Source organism: Pristiophorus japonicus, chromosome 10, assembly GCF_044704955.1.
Source record: "Pristiophorus japonicus isolate sPriJap1 chromosome 10, sPriJap1.hap1, whole genome shotgun sequence".
NCBI lineage: Eukaryota > Metazoa > Chordata > Chondrichthyes > Pristiophoridae > Pristiophorus > Pristiophorus japonicus.
In genome coordinates, this window is record NC_091986.1 from 104,079,338 (window position 1) to 104,095,063 (window position 15,726).

Consider the following 15,726-nt stretch of genomic DNA (forward strand, 5'->3'; position numbering starts at 1 on the left):
GATGACAAAGGAGTAGTGGAGAGTTTTGGCAGAGGAGAGCGAACCCAATTGTGCTTGATATGGTTCAGCTAGAATTGATGATGGGTAATTAAACCAGCTGTGTGCCAGATACGCTGAAGTCTGCATCCCTTTTACTTGAAGGAGCAAAGATAAGCCATATGGTGTCTTCATATGGTGACAAACTTTTCTTGTGCAAAGCAAGTTAAAAAAATATGAAAATGCTGTAAAGTGGTGTAATTTTATTTGTTAAAAAACTCTTAATACACAAACAAGAAATGCAATTTGATTAGATCACTAATTAATAGGTACCCATTTTCAGAAGTGTTACCTTTTCACACATCCCGACATATATTTAAAAGCAGCAATATTTAAAAAATCTTGTACAAAACTACAAGCACATCTTATATTAGGCCCTTCTGATTTTCAGATTTAATATTCTTTTGAATTCAGATTTTTTTTAAAGTAGTAAAGATAGCAGCAAGCAATGATGTGCTTTTTCAGGTATAAAATAGACCTGAGGAAGGGCTTCTTCCCCAACACCTCCAGCTACGATCACTACGCACTTCCCCATCTCTGCCTAATTTGCCTTGTTGGGGACCATTCCCTCGGTTTCCAGCATTATTCCTGCTCCTGCTCCAGCCCTCACTGATTTTGGGCGGGAGAGGGATCTGAACTATACAGATGAGGCCCAGGAGTTAAAATGGTCCAGGCCTCAAGCCGTGGTATCCATGGAGGGCTCTCACTCTCTCCTCATCCCAACCTCCCTGAATGCACCCCAAGTTAAAATCAAGAGTAAAACATTCATATTGAGATTAATTGGGAAATCATATGAGCACAAGGAAAAGCAATGCACGCAGTAAAACAAAGGTCACTGAACTCAGTCAACAGGGTCGATTGTTCTTAGGGTGGCATTGGTGAATAAGGGGTCTGAACCCAGGAGAAGAGAATGGCATGTGGCCCAGACAATTTTAACTGCCAGGCCTCATTTTTTAATAATGCGCATCTCGCCCTAAGCAGCTGAGAATGTGTCAAGGCCAGTGGGACAGAGGCCCAAAGGAATAGTTTCAGGTATCGTGCTAGGATGGGTTGCAGACCAGATGCCGGCCAGGGGAGGGAGAAGAAAGATCACAGCAAGGGAGACCCAAGGATTCTTTCAGGGGCTTGGAGGAGCACTTGAAATACTCACCCGATTTTAACTAGTTGTGGCACCATTCCCATCTGGTGGGGCGGGAATTTAAAAAAAATCGATCCCGCTAATGTGAGACTATTTTGACGAGAGGGCGAATGGGAGTTTATTTTGACAAGAGGAGCGGCATGTCAAATAATGCTCATTTATAGATTTTTATCCTAGAATTTCAATTAGCTTGAAGATGTTTGTATTTTAGGATTTTATCCCAATTTTTTTTGCCATTATTGGATTAAGTCCGATTAAACCCTAAAACCTAAAATCAGAAGGCTTAGTCAGGTTCCAAAAATGTTATTCAATTTGTGTGAACAGAATTTAAAAATAATTTCTTCAATATAATCAATAAACAGCAGCAAACACTGCAACAAATCAAATGCTGTTCATGGGGATTGAGGACTGAGTTACATGACTATAGGACTTCCTTCCACGAAGGTAAATAATAACACCAAGAAATACCAAAACCATCAGCAATAAAAGTATCCCAATAATGAGGAGCAATGCCAGCATTAGTTTGATTTCTTTTTTATCAAGCTTCTTCCCAAAGAAGTCTATATTTAAATCAGCACCACCTGTGAAAATAAAGAGACATTTTTACTGACTGCATTTGTCTTATAACATTTTAACCACAGAAATAGTGGGAGTACAGATCATTCAATTTGTTGAGGTTTATCCACCCATTCATTGACAATTGGCAGAAAATCTAGCCAATCAAGTCTTCTTTGCAAAATTCTTCCCAATGCTCATATGAAACTATTTTACAATATTTATACAATACTCCATCATCTTCTTGATTTTTTTTCTCAATGTTTGGTATATTACATTAAAAGTACACATTTATATAAATTTCTCACGATTTCATGACACACACACCTTTTGTTGTAGCAACTGTAAATTGATTTTCCACAGTAGTCCTTGCATGGTCTGCAAGGAATCAAAATATCAAATAATAAATACATTGTTATACCACTGTCAAAGGGAGATGTAAAAGTGCATGAGAAAAACATTAAATTAATTGGCACAATAAAACTTTGCACAAAAACATTACAATTGATACCACAAATGAGTAAAGGACATAAATGGGGGAGATTTTCACCTTCATTTTCGGCGATTTTCTCAGCAGTGCAACTACTTTTTAAACGGAACGGCCCACATCTTGAAATCGGGAGCAAACCGCCGACATGCACCGCCGAGAAAATCGCCAGGGCATAAGTTTGGCCTCAACGGAAGCCCGTCCAGATCGCCGAGGGAACCGCCCTGTAAAAGCTGATTAAACAGGGTGGTAGGTGAGGTGGTAGGAGAAAGGTAAGTTAAAGGTTCTTTATTTTTTTAAATTGTAAAACGGCGATTAGCTGTAAAATTATCTTGGGAATGTTTTTTAACTTTTTATTTTTTTTTGTGAAAATGTTTTTTTTTTAAAGTTGTCCTCCCTTACTAGGCCCAACAGCAGCCTTGGAGTAAATTTAAAAAAAATTTTAAGAACCGCCCGTTTCACCTAGTTTCACCTTTAACCGGCAAGAAGCCGCCGAGAATACTGATGCAAGATCCATTTTCTCGCCGGGCAATATTTTTTACCTCAATTATGGAAATTCTCGCCAGCATTAGTTGCAAAACATTAGCGTTTTTTCTGGGCGGCAATCGGGCGTTGAGGGACTTTAGGGAAAGTCTAGCCCACTGAATAATCATCATGGGAGATTTTAACTACCACCAAATAAACTGGCAAGAAGAGGTAGCGAAAGGGGTACAGGGAATGAAGTTTTTACAAAGTGTGCAGGACTCCCTTCTTACCCAGTATGCAACAAGCCCAACAAGAGAGGGAGCACTGCTGGATCTAGTAATAGGAAACGAACCAGAACAGATAAGAGAAGTGTTGGGAAACATCTAGGCAATAGGGATCACAACATCATCAGATTTAAGATAAAGATTGAGAAGGACATAAATAAGGCAAAGACCAAAGTAATAAATTAGAAAAAAGCTGATTTTAAGGGGCTGAAAATAGAACTAGTGAAAATAAACTGGGAAAAAAATACTGACAAAGAAAGAAATAGAACAGCAGTTTAACATTTAAAACTGTGATCAACAGAGTCCAGGAGAAATATACCCCGCTAAAAAGCAAGAACAAATCAGCCAGTAATGACACACCTTGGATGAATAAAGAAATAAGGGCAAAATTGAAACCAAAGAAAAAAGGAATACACTAAGTACATGATATAAAAGGAGAGGATGACAAAAGGGAATAATGAAAGATCAGGAAGTATAGAATCATAGAATGGTTACAGCACGGAAGAAGGTCATTCAGCCCATCAAGCCCATGCCGACTCTCAGCTGGTTCCACTCCCTGCCCTTTCCCCGCAGCCCTGCAAATGTTTTTCCTTCAGATACTTATCCAACTCCCTTTTGAAAGATAAGATCGAGTCTGCCTCCACCACTTTTTCAGGCAGTGCATTCCAGATCCCAACCAGTTGCTGCATAAAAATGTCACTTTAAATCTGTGTCCGCTGGTTCTCAACCCTTCTGCCAATGAGAACAGTTTCTCTCTATCGACTCTGTCCAGACCCCTCATGATTTTCAACACCTCTATCAAATCTCCTCTCAATCTTCTCTGCTCCAAGGAGAACAACCCCAGCTTTTCCAATCTATTAACGTAACTGAACTCCTTCATTCCTGGAACCATTCTCATAAATTTTTTCTGCACCTTCTCTAAGGCCTTCACATCCTTCCTAAAGTGTGGTGCCCGGAATTGGACACAGTACTCCAGTTGCGGCCGAACCAGAGTTTTATACAAGTTCATCATAACTTCCACACTTTTGTACTCTATGGGTCTGAATTTCATCGAACTACCGCCCACTACCGCCGAGCAGAAATCCCAGTTTTGCGGAAAAAACTTGCGGACCGCCGACCTACTGCCCAACTACCGCCTGGCGGAAACTTCATTGGAGAAGTACTGCCGGCGGTAGTACATACTGCCCACTCATGGGAAAATCCACAAAAAGTTTCATCATTAGGATCATGTAAGATCCTGTTACCGCCCGCCAGAAAGACTGTTCTGAAAAAGGTGGTCTTACCTCGATGTTGAGCGGACGGTATGGACAATGGAGCTGAGCCGTTCAGAACAGTACATCCCAGGTCTGACTCACTATTTGAGTGGTCATAGGGATCACTGTAACGGTCTCTGCTCACACCATTACATGAAGTAAGAAGCCTGCGTTGAGGGAGAACAAAATAATTGTTTGGGGCATGGAAATTTCGTCAGACCACTTTTAATTCCAGATCCCTCATAGCTCTCCGGAATATCACGTTGTAGTAGGGAATGCAGAGATCAGAGTTTGGCTGTAGGATCTTGGTCATTTCAATATTGATGCTCACCTCCGAGCCGCCAGTTTTTCTTAGCGATTTGAAAATGACCACCTCAGATAGTTTCACAGGCAGGTAGAGTATGGTGCCGTTAAAAGCGGTGACTTGTCCAGAAACTGGCCGATGCTCCTTTAACAGTCTATAGCGTGTATTCTGACATTCTATATTAGGCCTGAAGGTGATGTGGTACTAATACATGGTCTCTTTCCTACAGTGTATTTTGAGATGGCTTACTGCCAGAGGTATGGGCGTCTCCAATGATCCCTTCTTCACAACCAGCTCCTCGTGAGTTATCTTCCGATTGGGCATCTGAAAAGCCACCTTTGAGAACCACTTAAGAAATTGCCTTATTCAGGCTGGCAACGCATCCAACGACAGACTGCTTTCCCCTGACAGTCTTCAACAGTGACTTAGCAGGACGTTTATAGGGAGCTGGCAGGGAATGTAAAAATTTTAGCACACTGCACTACATTTAAAGGACATTTGTGTGTTTCTCAGCACATACCCCTCATTATCTAAAAATTAGACACTGACCAAACGTGCTTAAAATAAAATTTCTGTTTTGAGTTGTACAACATTCAAAAGTGGCAGAAGATTCAAGCATGTCAAGCAAAATCTTTTACATATTTCCAAAAACAATACATTTAGCATCAAAAGGCACCATCTTAAACACCAACATGAACAATATATACAAACATCACCAACACCCAACCCACTACCCACTCCCACCACCTCTCTAACCCCCCTTCAAGTGAGCCCCATTCTCCTCTTGATGGGTTGCCCATCCCCACGCCGACCGCACCCCTTCCCCTCACCGTGTCAGTACCAGCACATTGTGCAGCAGTGCACCCGGAACACTGCTGTCGTGTTCGTCAGGGAGAGAATAGAAGCACTGAGCTGAAAGATGCTGGCATCTCCAGACCCTCTGGTTCTATCGGCCTGGCTGGAATGGCATGGGGGGGGGGGGTTCCATGCCATATCCCGAGACCATCGATTGCCGCATGGCATCGACAGCCGACGGTTTGCTACACTGCGGTGATCAGCAGCGACATACTATTCATATGTTGCTCTGCAAACGAGGCGATGTTGGCAGCTATCCCAGCCATGGCCTGGAGGAGGTCTCGGACCTAGGTCGACACTCGTTCTCAACAGCTGAACCATTTCTGCCCGTCTTCCATCATCATCATCTCCCTGCTGCATCAACCTGGGTGGATGCGGCATGGTGCTTTAACGACACGGAGGCAGCGCTTCACAACGCTTGGTCTCGCTTCCTCCGAGTCAAAGCCCAAAAGCTCGGGTCCCAATACTGATGTTGTGTGCACAGGTGGCACACGTCAAGAAGATGGAGTCCTGCTCTTCCACCTCCTCGAGCTCAAGTGGTACAAACACTGGGCCTTCTCCCTGCTCTTCCTCCTGGTCTTCGTCTCTGTGGGTTGTGGAGATGGATGCGGGGGCTATGGGGGATGTTGGGGGGGGGGGGTTGGAGGGGCAGAAGGAGCTGCTGGGGCGGGCTCCTGATGAGGTCCAGGTGGATGGTGTTGGTGTTGCACATGGCCTTGGCATGCCAGAGGTGGATGGGGTGCCTAAGTCGGTGCTCTCTGATTCATCATCTGTAAGCACAAGTCAATATTTCAGTATTTAGCAGCGGGAGGGCGGGGGGTGGGATTGGTAATGCTGACATGAGTATCGTCACGTATCACAGTCTTATTTCAAGGACTACCATTGCTACATCACAACACCCTAAATGGCCAACAGACAGTACATTAAAATGCATTTTACATCACATTACATGACCTTGCATGACATGAGCGTAACACAGACTGGAGATTATGATCAACTTACCATGCTGTAGCACGGGATCGGCACCACCATGTGTGGTGGCATGGGGGTGGTCACCCACCATCGCTCCTCGATGTCAGTCACTTCGATGACCTCTGGTGGGCCCCCTCCCATACCACACTGCTTTGAGGCGTTGGCTGTTCTTTTTCTCTGCAGAAATAAAAGTTGCAATCTTTAAACTGGTTTGCAGATGCAACACACACACACACACACACAACAGCCACATATACTTTTTCAGTAGTACAGGAGTGTAACAACAAGATCTTTACTTACTCTTGCTGAAGCTACCACATTGTTCCATCTCTTCCTGCACTGGTCTCCATCACGAACCGCGGTGCCCACTGCGGACACGGCCTCCCCAATCTCCTGCCAAATGCGTTTATATTGGGGCGGGGCTGGCTTGCCACGACCATCCCGGGTGAGCTCTCTGTAACGGCACTCCACCTCAGAGACAAGTGCCTCCAGCTCATCATCTGTAAACCAGGGAGCTCTGAGCCTCCCTGCATTGGACTTCTTGGCAACCTTTCTACCACATGATGGGTTTTCAAGGTGGATGTCTGATGATTCACTTCCCTCTCTCTCTTAATGACTTCCCTCTCTAACTGTCAGGTGCAAGTCACTCACGAGATTTTATGCGCATGCGCAGCTGACCCTTCAGCCCCAATTGCGGGAAAAGTGAGGTCATCATCAAAAAATTCAAGTCTCGCGCATGCGCAGTACACAGTCTCTGATCTTTCCCGAGTCGAGAGGCCGGCACCTACTGCCGATTCCCGCTGCCGCCCGCTACCGGCCGATGCCTCCCACTGCCTGCCACTCCCGTCGACAAAACCGGGATGAATCTTGCGCCCAATCGGCCCCAGCGGTAACGGCTGGTAAAAAAAGCACGCGCTGCCAGGGACCGCCGAAAAATGGACAAAACTTAGCTTTGATCAAATTCGAGCCCTATACCTCTATGTATGAAGCCCAGGATCCCATAAGTCTTTTTAACTGATTTCACAACCTGCCCTATTACCTTCAATAATCTGTGCACACATACCCCCAGGTCTCTCTGTTCATGCACCCCCTTTAGGATTGTACCATTTAGTTTATATGTCCTCTCCTCCTCCTTTCTACCAAAATGTATAATTTCACACTTTTCTGCATTAAATTACATCTGCCACGTGTCCACTCATTTCATCACTCTGTCTATGTCTTCCTGAAGTCTGTTACTCTTCTCCTCACTGTTCACTATATTTCAAAGTTTTGTGTCATCTGCAAATTAATATATATCAAGAAAAGCAGTGGTCCTAGAACCGACCCCTGGAGAACACCACTGTATACCTTCCTCCAGTTTGAAAAACAACAGTTCACCATTACTCTGCTTCCTGTTACTTAGCCAATTTCATATCCAGACTGCCACTTTCCCTTTTATTCCATGGGCTTCAACTTTGCTGGCAAGCCTATTATGTGGCACTTTGTTGAACGCCTTTTGGAAATCCATGTACTCTACGTCAACCGCATTACCCTCATCAACCCTCTCTGTTACCTCATCAAGGGCTCAATTTTGGCCAGGAGTTGCTCCGTTTTTTTTGGAGTAATTTGGCTTTTCTGGCGTAACTTAAAAATCCCCATTTTCCCCAATCAACTTGCACCAATGTAACTGAGTTAGTTACGATTTTTTTAGGTTAGTTTTTTTTTTCTCAAAAGGGGGCGTTATTAGCCACCTACTCCAGTTCTGCCCATTTAGGTAACTTTGGCCAGCTAACAGTTACTCCAAATCTACTTAGGCCAGCGTAGGTGGCCAATTCAGAAAACCCTTGCGGAGAGTTAAAGAAATCGGCGCAGTTGGGAACATCGGAGGCCATTTGGCCTGGGATAGGGGCGAGAAGCGGAGAGGACCTGCCTGCACCTAAACTACCAAGCCTTACAAACCACCAAACCTTGCAAACAAAAAGTAATAAGAATTCAATAAAAAATAAAAAATTGAAGTAAGTCCTACCTTCATCTTCAAACTCGGCCCGGGAAGGCAGCGGGCCAGCCGATGCGGGAGGCCACCTGGCCAGGGCTAGGGGCGGGCAGGAGAAAGGATAGTGCTCCTATCAGTTCTCCTGCCCGCCCCAGCCCTGGCCGAGTGGCCTCCCGGTGCGATCGATCTCTTAGCCACCCAGACTTTTCACCTCCACCACTGTGCCTGGGAGTCCAATTCTAAGTGTTGATCAAGCACTGTGCGAAGAACTTTGATAGCAGCCAAAAAGTTATCTTTTACCAGTTTGAACCCGTGAAAAGCCTGTTTCTCTCAAGTGTTTCCTCACAACTCAGACCCTTGATTAAAGATCAACCTCATACCTCTTCTCTGCCCGCCCCTAGCCCAACAAAGGAGGCAGAATAAATATGGAGAACTTTACCTGAAGGAGCTCACCGCCATGCAGAGACCTACTGTTGTCGCAGATTCGCAGCGCTACTGCGCATGCGCGGACATCACCAACGCACTCCATGCGCATGTGCAGACGTCCGGCACAGTTTTCGGCACAGAATGCTGGCTCCACCGCCCGACTTGACTGGCCACGCTACACAACTGCAGTTAAGTGGCTGGACAGCGGGCAAAGTGGCAACAACATTTTTCGGCGCAGCTCGGAATAGAGAAAAGCGGCACAACTCCAGTAAGTGTGCCGAAAAACGGGCTGGGCCAAAATTGAGGCCCATAAAACTCAATCAACTTGGTTAAACACGATTTGATTAAACTGACTGGCCTGTAGTTGCTGGGTTTATCTTTACACCCTTTTTTGAACAATGGTGTAATATTTGCAATTCTCCACTCCTCTGGCACCACCCCGATATCTATGGGGGATTAGAATATTATGGTCAGTACCGCCATGATTTCCGCCCTCAATTCCCTTAGCATCCTAGGATGCATCCCATCCGCTCCTGGTGATTTATATATTTTAAGTACAGCCAGCTTTTCAAATCAATTCTTCTTTATCATGTGTCTCCAATACCTCCTCCTTCACTCATCATCATAGGCAGTCCCTTGAAATCGAGGAAGACTTCCTTCCACTCCAAAAGTGAGTTCTCAAGTGAACAGTCCAATATGGAATTACAGTCTCTGTTGCAGGTGGGACAGTCGTTGGAGGAAAGTGTGGATAGGGAGTCTGGTTTGCTGCACACTCCTTCCGCTGCCTGCGCTTGTTTTCTGCAGGCTCTCAGCGCCAAGACTCGAGGTGCTCAGCACCCTCCCGGATTCTCTTCTTCTACTTAGAGCGGTCTTTGGCCAGGGACTCCCAGGTGTCAGTGGGGATGTTACACTTTATCAAGGAGGCTTTGAGGGTGTCCTAGAAATGTTTCCTCTGCCCACCTGGGGCTCGCTTGCCATGTAGGCATTCCGAGTAGAGCGCTTGCTTTGGGAGTCTCGTGTCGGGCATGCGAACAATGTGGCCCGCCTAATGGAGCTGGTCGAGTGTGGTCAGTGCTTCGATGCTGGGGATGTTGGCCTGATCGAGAACACTGACGTTGGTGCATTTGTCCTCCCAGGGGATTTGCAGGATCTTGCAGAGGCATCGCTGGTGGTATTTCTCCACGTGCTGGCCAAGAACGTGGAGACAGTCAGTACCCGCTGGAAAGGGCACTCGAAGATCTCCTTAAACGAGACTCTGCCTTTGACACGAGTTTCCTCTACTCCATCCCGCAAAATGCTACCCACCACTATCTCAGCAAAACCCCAGCCCTGCACGAGGTGGAAAAGGCTATCCGTTAGCTCAAGAACAACAAGGCATCGGGAGCAGAAGGAATCCCCGCTGAGACACTAAAGTATGGCAGAGAGGCACTATTGGCACGAATGCATGACCTCATCTCTCTCATCTGGAAGGAGAAGAGCATGCTGGGAGATTTCAGAGTTGCAGTAATTGTGACCATCTTTAAAAAAGGGGACAAGTCATGAATAAACTTGTAGAATGGGCATGTAATTGTCAAATTAACTTAATATAGATAAATGTAAGGTGGCACATTTTTGTAGGAAGAATAAGGAGGGCACGTATTCCTGGGAAAATAAAGACTAGAAAATATGGATTCAAAATTCTGGGGCGTTAACTTTTGAGAAGCTGGAAGTTAAGTGCCAAGCGCTAATCAATCTTGCTACCCGCTAAATTCAGTCTCAGCACTCAAAGAATGCAGGAGAGCGCTCAATCAGGCACTAATGGTGTAGGTGAGTGGCGGGAGGTCGAGGCCCATAAAAAGGGCACGGAGATCGGGAGCAGCCAGCTGGTGCAGGGTCAAAAGTTAAAAAAATGGAAATCCAAGTGTGACGTCACAGCCAAGCAGGTAAGTAATTGGCTGGTGGATTGCTGAGTACTTTTCTTTTTCTTTTTTCTTTTCTGGAGGAAACCTTTGGCATTGTTGTAAGTAGGATCTGCAAGTAAATATATATTTGATCTTTATTATCTAAGGAGAGCCAGTTAATTAAATTGGCTGTTTGCTGAGTAGCAGCTGGGTGTGTTGTGCTAAGGTTTAGAGTTTATTTTTGTTGATTGTTCCAAGTGTAACGAGAGGGATGGCACGGTAGCTCAATACCATGGATTGCACATCCTGTGGCATGTGGGAAGTCCCGGACGCTTCGCGCAGCCTGGACGACCATATGTGCAGGAGGTGTCTCCAGCTGCACCAACTCGAGCTCCGTGTTTTGGAGCTTGAGCAGCAGCTGGGGTCACTGCGGTGCATCCGTGAGACTGAGAGCTACGTGGATAGCACATTTCTAGAGGCAGTCACCCCACAGCTTAAGAGTGTGCAGGCAGAGAGGGAGTGGGTGACCGCGAGACAGAAGAGGAGGACTAGGCAGGTAGTGCAGGTGTCGCGTGAGTCCATCTCGCTCTCCAACCGGTACTCTGTTCTGAGTACCGATGGGGGCGATGGTGGCTCTGGGGAGTGCAGCCAGAGCCAAGTCCACGGCACCATGGGTGGCTCAGCTGCACGGGGGGGGGGGGCGGCGGAGGAAAAAGAATGGAAGAGCTATAGTGATCGGGGATTCGATAGTCAGGGGAGCAGACAGGCGTTTCTGCGGCCGCAGACATGATGGTATGTTGCCTCCCTGGTGCCAGGGTCAAGGATGTCACTGAGCGGCTGCAGGGCATTCTGGGGGGAGAGGGTGAATAGCCAGAGGTCGTGGTCCACATTGGTACCCATGACATAGGTAGGAAGCGGGATGAGATCCTGCAGGCAGAGTTTAGGGAGCTAGGAGAGAGATTAAAAAGCAGGACCTCAAAGGTAGTAATCTCTGGATTACGCCCAGTGCCACGAGCTAGTGAGTACAGAAATAGGAGGATAGAGCAGTTGAATACGTGGCAGGAGAGATGGTGCAGGCGGGAGGGCTTTAGTTTCATGAGGCACTGAAACCTTCTGAGGGAGGTGGGACCTGTACAAGTTGAATGGGTTGCACCTCAACAGAGCCGGGACCAATATCCTCGCAGGGGGGTTTGCTCGTGCTGTTGGGGAGGGGAATCTGAAAATAAATTCAGTAAGGAGGGGAGCAAAGCTGGAATTAGAAAGCAAAAATAAAGAAAATGAGTTTGAAGGAGAGAGGAAACAAGCAGGAAAAAAGGGTAAAAAAACAAACTTAAAGGCACTTTGTCTAAATGCACGTGGCATTTGTAACAAAATAGATGAGTTGACGGCACAAATTGAGACAAATGGGTATGATCTGATAGCCATTACAAAGATGTGATTGCAAGGTGACCAGGATTGGGAATTAAATATTCAGGGATACTTGACAATCCGAAAGGACAGACAGAAAGGAAAAGGAGATGGGGTAGCTCTATTAATAAAGGATGGAATCATTGCAATAGTAAGAAACGATATTGGCTCAAATGATAAGGGTGTTGAAACAGTTTGGGTGGAGATAAGGAGCAATAAGGGGAAAAAAATAACAATAGCAGCTCTGTTGGTCGGAGCATAAACCAGGAAATAGTGAGGGCTTGTAAAAAGGGAACAGCAATAATCATGGGTGATTTTAACCTCCATATTGATTGGACAAATCAAATTGGGTAGCCTTGAGGAGGAGTTCATAGATTGCATAAGGGACGGGTTCCTTGAGCAGTATAACAGAACCAACCAGGGGACAGGCTATCTTAGACCTGGTCCTGTGTAATGAGACAGGATTAATAAACAACCTCCTAGTAAAGGATTCCTTTGGAATGAGTGATCATAGCATGATCTGAATTTGAAATTCAGATGGAGGGTGAGAAAGTTGGATCCCTAACTAGCGTACTAAGCTTAAATAAAGGAGACTATGAAGGTATGAGGGCAGAGTTAGGTAAAGTGGACTGGGAAAATAGATTAAAGTGTAGGACAGTTGATGAACAGTGGCGTACATTTAAGAAGATATTTCTCAACTCTCAAGAAAAATATATCCCAGTGAGGAGGAAAGGGTGTAAGAGAAAAGATAGCCATCCGTGGCTAAGTAAAAAAATAAATGACGGTATCCAATTAAAAACAATGGCATACAAAGTGGCCAAAACTAGTGAGAGGACAGAAGACTGCGAAGTTTTTAAAAGCCAGCAAAGAACGACTAAAAAAATGATTAAGAAAGGGAAGATAGACTATGAAAGTAAATTAGCACAAAATATAAAAATAGATAGCAAAAGTTTTTATAGGTATATAAAAATGAAGAGTGGCTAAAGTAAATGTTGGTCGCTTAGAGGACGAGACCGGGGAACTAGTAATGGGGAACATGGAGATGGCAGAAACTCTGATCAAATATTTTGTATCAGTCTTTATGGTAGAGGACACTAACAATATTCCAATAATGGATAGTCAAGGGGCTATAGAGGGGTGAGGAACTTAACATAATCACAATCACTAAGGAGGTGTTGCTCAGTAAGATAATGGGACTAAAGGCAGATAAATCTCCTGGACCTGATGGCTTGCATCCTAGGGTCTTAAGAGAAGTAGCGGCAGGGATTGTGGATGTATTGGTTGTAATTTACCAAAATTCCCTGGATTCTGGGGAGATCCCAGCAGATTGGTAAACTGCAAATGTAACGCCCCTATTTAAAAAAGGAGGCAGACAAAAAGCAAGAAACTATAGACCAGTTAGCCTAATATCTGTGGTTGGGAAAATGTTGGTGCCATGTATCCTACATGGTTACTGCTTGTGCTATTACAAGGTGTGCCACCAGAGGGCACCACAGTGGGAGACTTGTAGGTTACCTGTACAGGTATGCCAGGCCCAGCATAAATGGCAGGCCACCAGGTGTGATCCTCACTCTGCAGTTATCAATAAAGGACGAAGGTCGCTACAATTCAAGTACAACACATTGCCTCGTGGAGTCATTATCAGAGCATCTAAAGACATAACAATTGGCGACGAGATTACGGACCTTCACGCGAAAATGGCTACCCTTGGTACGTTGCAGCAGTTCGTTGATGGTGATGACTGGGACGCCTTTGCTGTGAAGAAATGGTCGAGCCTCTCCACAAACGACCTGGCAGGCGACAATGCGGCCACACTGGCTGATAAGCGCAGAGCTATCCTGCTAACCAGTTGTGGGCCCACTTTCTATGGCCCCGTCAGGGACTTGCTGGCACCAGCTAAGACAATGACCAAGGTGTACGAGGAGCTTTTAATGCTGATCCAAGAACAACTCAAGCCCAAAGAAAGCATCCTCACAGCCAGACACCGGTTTTACACCCACCGACGGCCCGAAGGCCAGGAAATCGCGAAATATGCTGCAGACCTCAGGAGGCTGGCGTCACCATGTGATTTCGGCAACCACCTCACCGAAGCGCTGCGGGATATCTTTGTCATTGGAATCGGCCATGAGGGCCTTCTTCATAAGCTACTGTCTGCGGATATCACAGTCACACTGCAGAAGGCCATCTCCGTGAGCCAGGCATTCATGACCTCGACCTGCGGCTCTAGGCAGATGACTCATCCTCAGGACTCAAACCCAGCAAGTACTGTGCACAGAGTGGCGCCTTTTAGAGGCTGGACTGTAGAACGTGAACCTTCTCAGGGAAGAGAGAACAGGCCCCGAGTCCCTTAACTCAGAGTCTGCCGAGGAGTGCTAACCAAGTAGCTCCATGCTGGCGTTGCGGAGGGAATCACAGGGTTCACCAGTGACGCTTTAAAGACTATGTGTGTAAAGGCTGCAGCACAAAGGACCAACAGGACCTGGGGGTACTTGTGCATGAAACACAAAAGTATAGTATGCACGTACAGCAAATGATTAGGAAGGCCAATGGTATCTTGGCCTTTATTGCAAAGGGGATGGAGTATAAAAGGAGAGACGTCTTGCTACAGCTATACAAGATATTGGTGAGGCCACACCTGGAATACTGCGTGTAGTTTTGGTTTCCATATTTACGAAAGAATATACTTGCTTTAGAGGCAGTTCAGAGAAGGTTCACGAGGTTGATTCCGGGGATGAGGGGGTTGACTTATGAGGAAAGGTTGAGTAGGTTGGGCCTCTACTCATTGGAATTCAGAAGAATGAGAGGTGATCTTATCGAAACATATAAGATTATAAGGGGGCTTGACAAGGTGGATGCAGAGAGAATGTTTCCACTGATGGGGGAGACTAGGACTAGAGGGCATGATCTTAGAATAAGGGGCCATCCATTTAAAACAGAGATGAGGAGGAATTTCTTCGTTCAGAGGGTTGTAAATCTGTGGAATTCGCTGCCTCAGAGCTGTGGAAGCTGGGACATTGAATAAATTTAAGACAGAAATAGACAGTTTCTTAAACGATAAGGGGATAAGGGGTTATAGGGAGCGGACGGGGAAGTGGAGCTGAGTCCATGATGAGATCAGCCATGATCTTATTGAATGGCGGAGCAGGCTCGAGGGGCCGTATGGCCTACTCCTGTTCCTATTTCTTATGTTCTTATTAGGCTCCATGCGATAATTAATGTGAAGTGTTGTAGAATCAGCAGTGAGCAAAGGCATCTTCCAGTCATTATCATAGGCAGTCCCTCGAAATCGAGGAAGACTTGCTTCCACTCTAAAAGTGAGTTCTCAGGTGATTGAAAAGTCCAATACGGGAATTTCAGCCTATGTCACAGGTGGGACAGACAGTCGTTGGAGGAAAGGGTGGGTGGGGAGTCTGGATTGCCACACGCTCCTTCCGCTACCTGAGCTTGTTTTCTCCATGCTCTCGGCGATGAGACTCGAGGTGCTCAGCGCCCTCCCGGATGCTCTTCCTCCACTTAGGAGTCTTTGGTCAGGGACTCCTAGGTGTCAGTGGGGATGTTGCACTTTATCAAGGAGGCTTTGAGGGTGTCCTTGAAATGTTTCCTCTGCCCACTTGGGACTCGCTTGCTGTGTAGGAGTTCCGAGTAGAGCACTTGCTTTAGGAGTCTCGTGTCGGGCATGCAAATAATGTGGC

General features: G+C 45.9%; 1 protein-coding gene across 2 annotated transcripts in view; it reads right to left on the reverse strand.

Annotated features, from left to right (window-relative positions):
- Positions 1–224: 224 nt before the first annotated feature.
- The window catches only part of hephl1a (hephaestin-like 1a), a 146,878-nt gene continuing 131,376 nt past the window's right edge, over positions 225–15,726 (reverse strand). Inside the window, exons 19-20 of one of the 2 annotated variants that reach the window (XM_070891980.1) lie at positions 2,057–2,107; positions 225–1,755 (exon numbers count right to left, since the gene is read on the reverse strand). In XM_070891980.1, the coding sequence (XP_070748081.1) occupies positions 1,556–1,755; positions 2,057–2,107 (251 nt within the window). In that variant the 3' untranslated portion in view covers positions 225–1,555. Of the gene's footprint in view, positions 1,756–2,056; positions 2,108–6,385; positions 6,527–15,726 lie in introns of those variants that run through there. The other variant, XM_070891981.1, reaches the window with a different exon arrangement.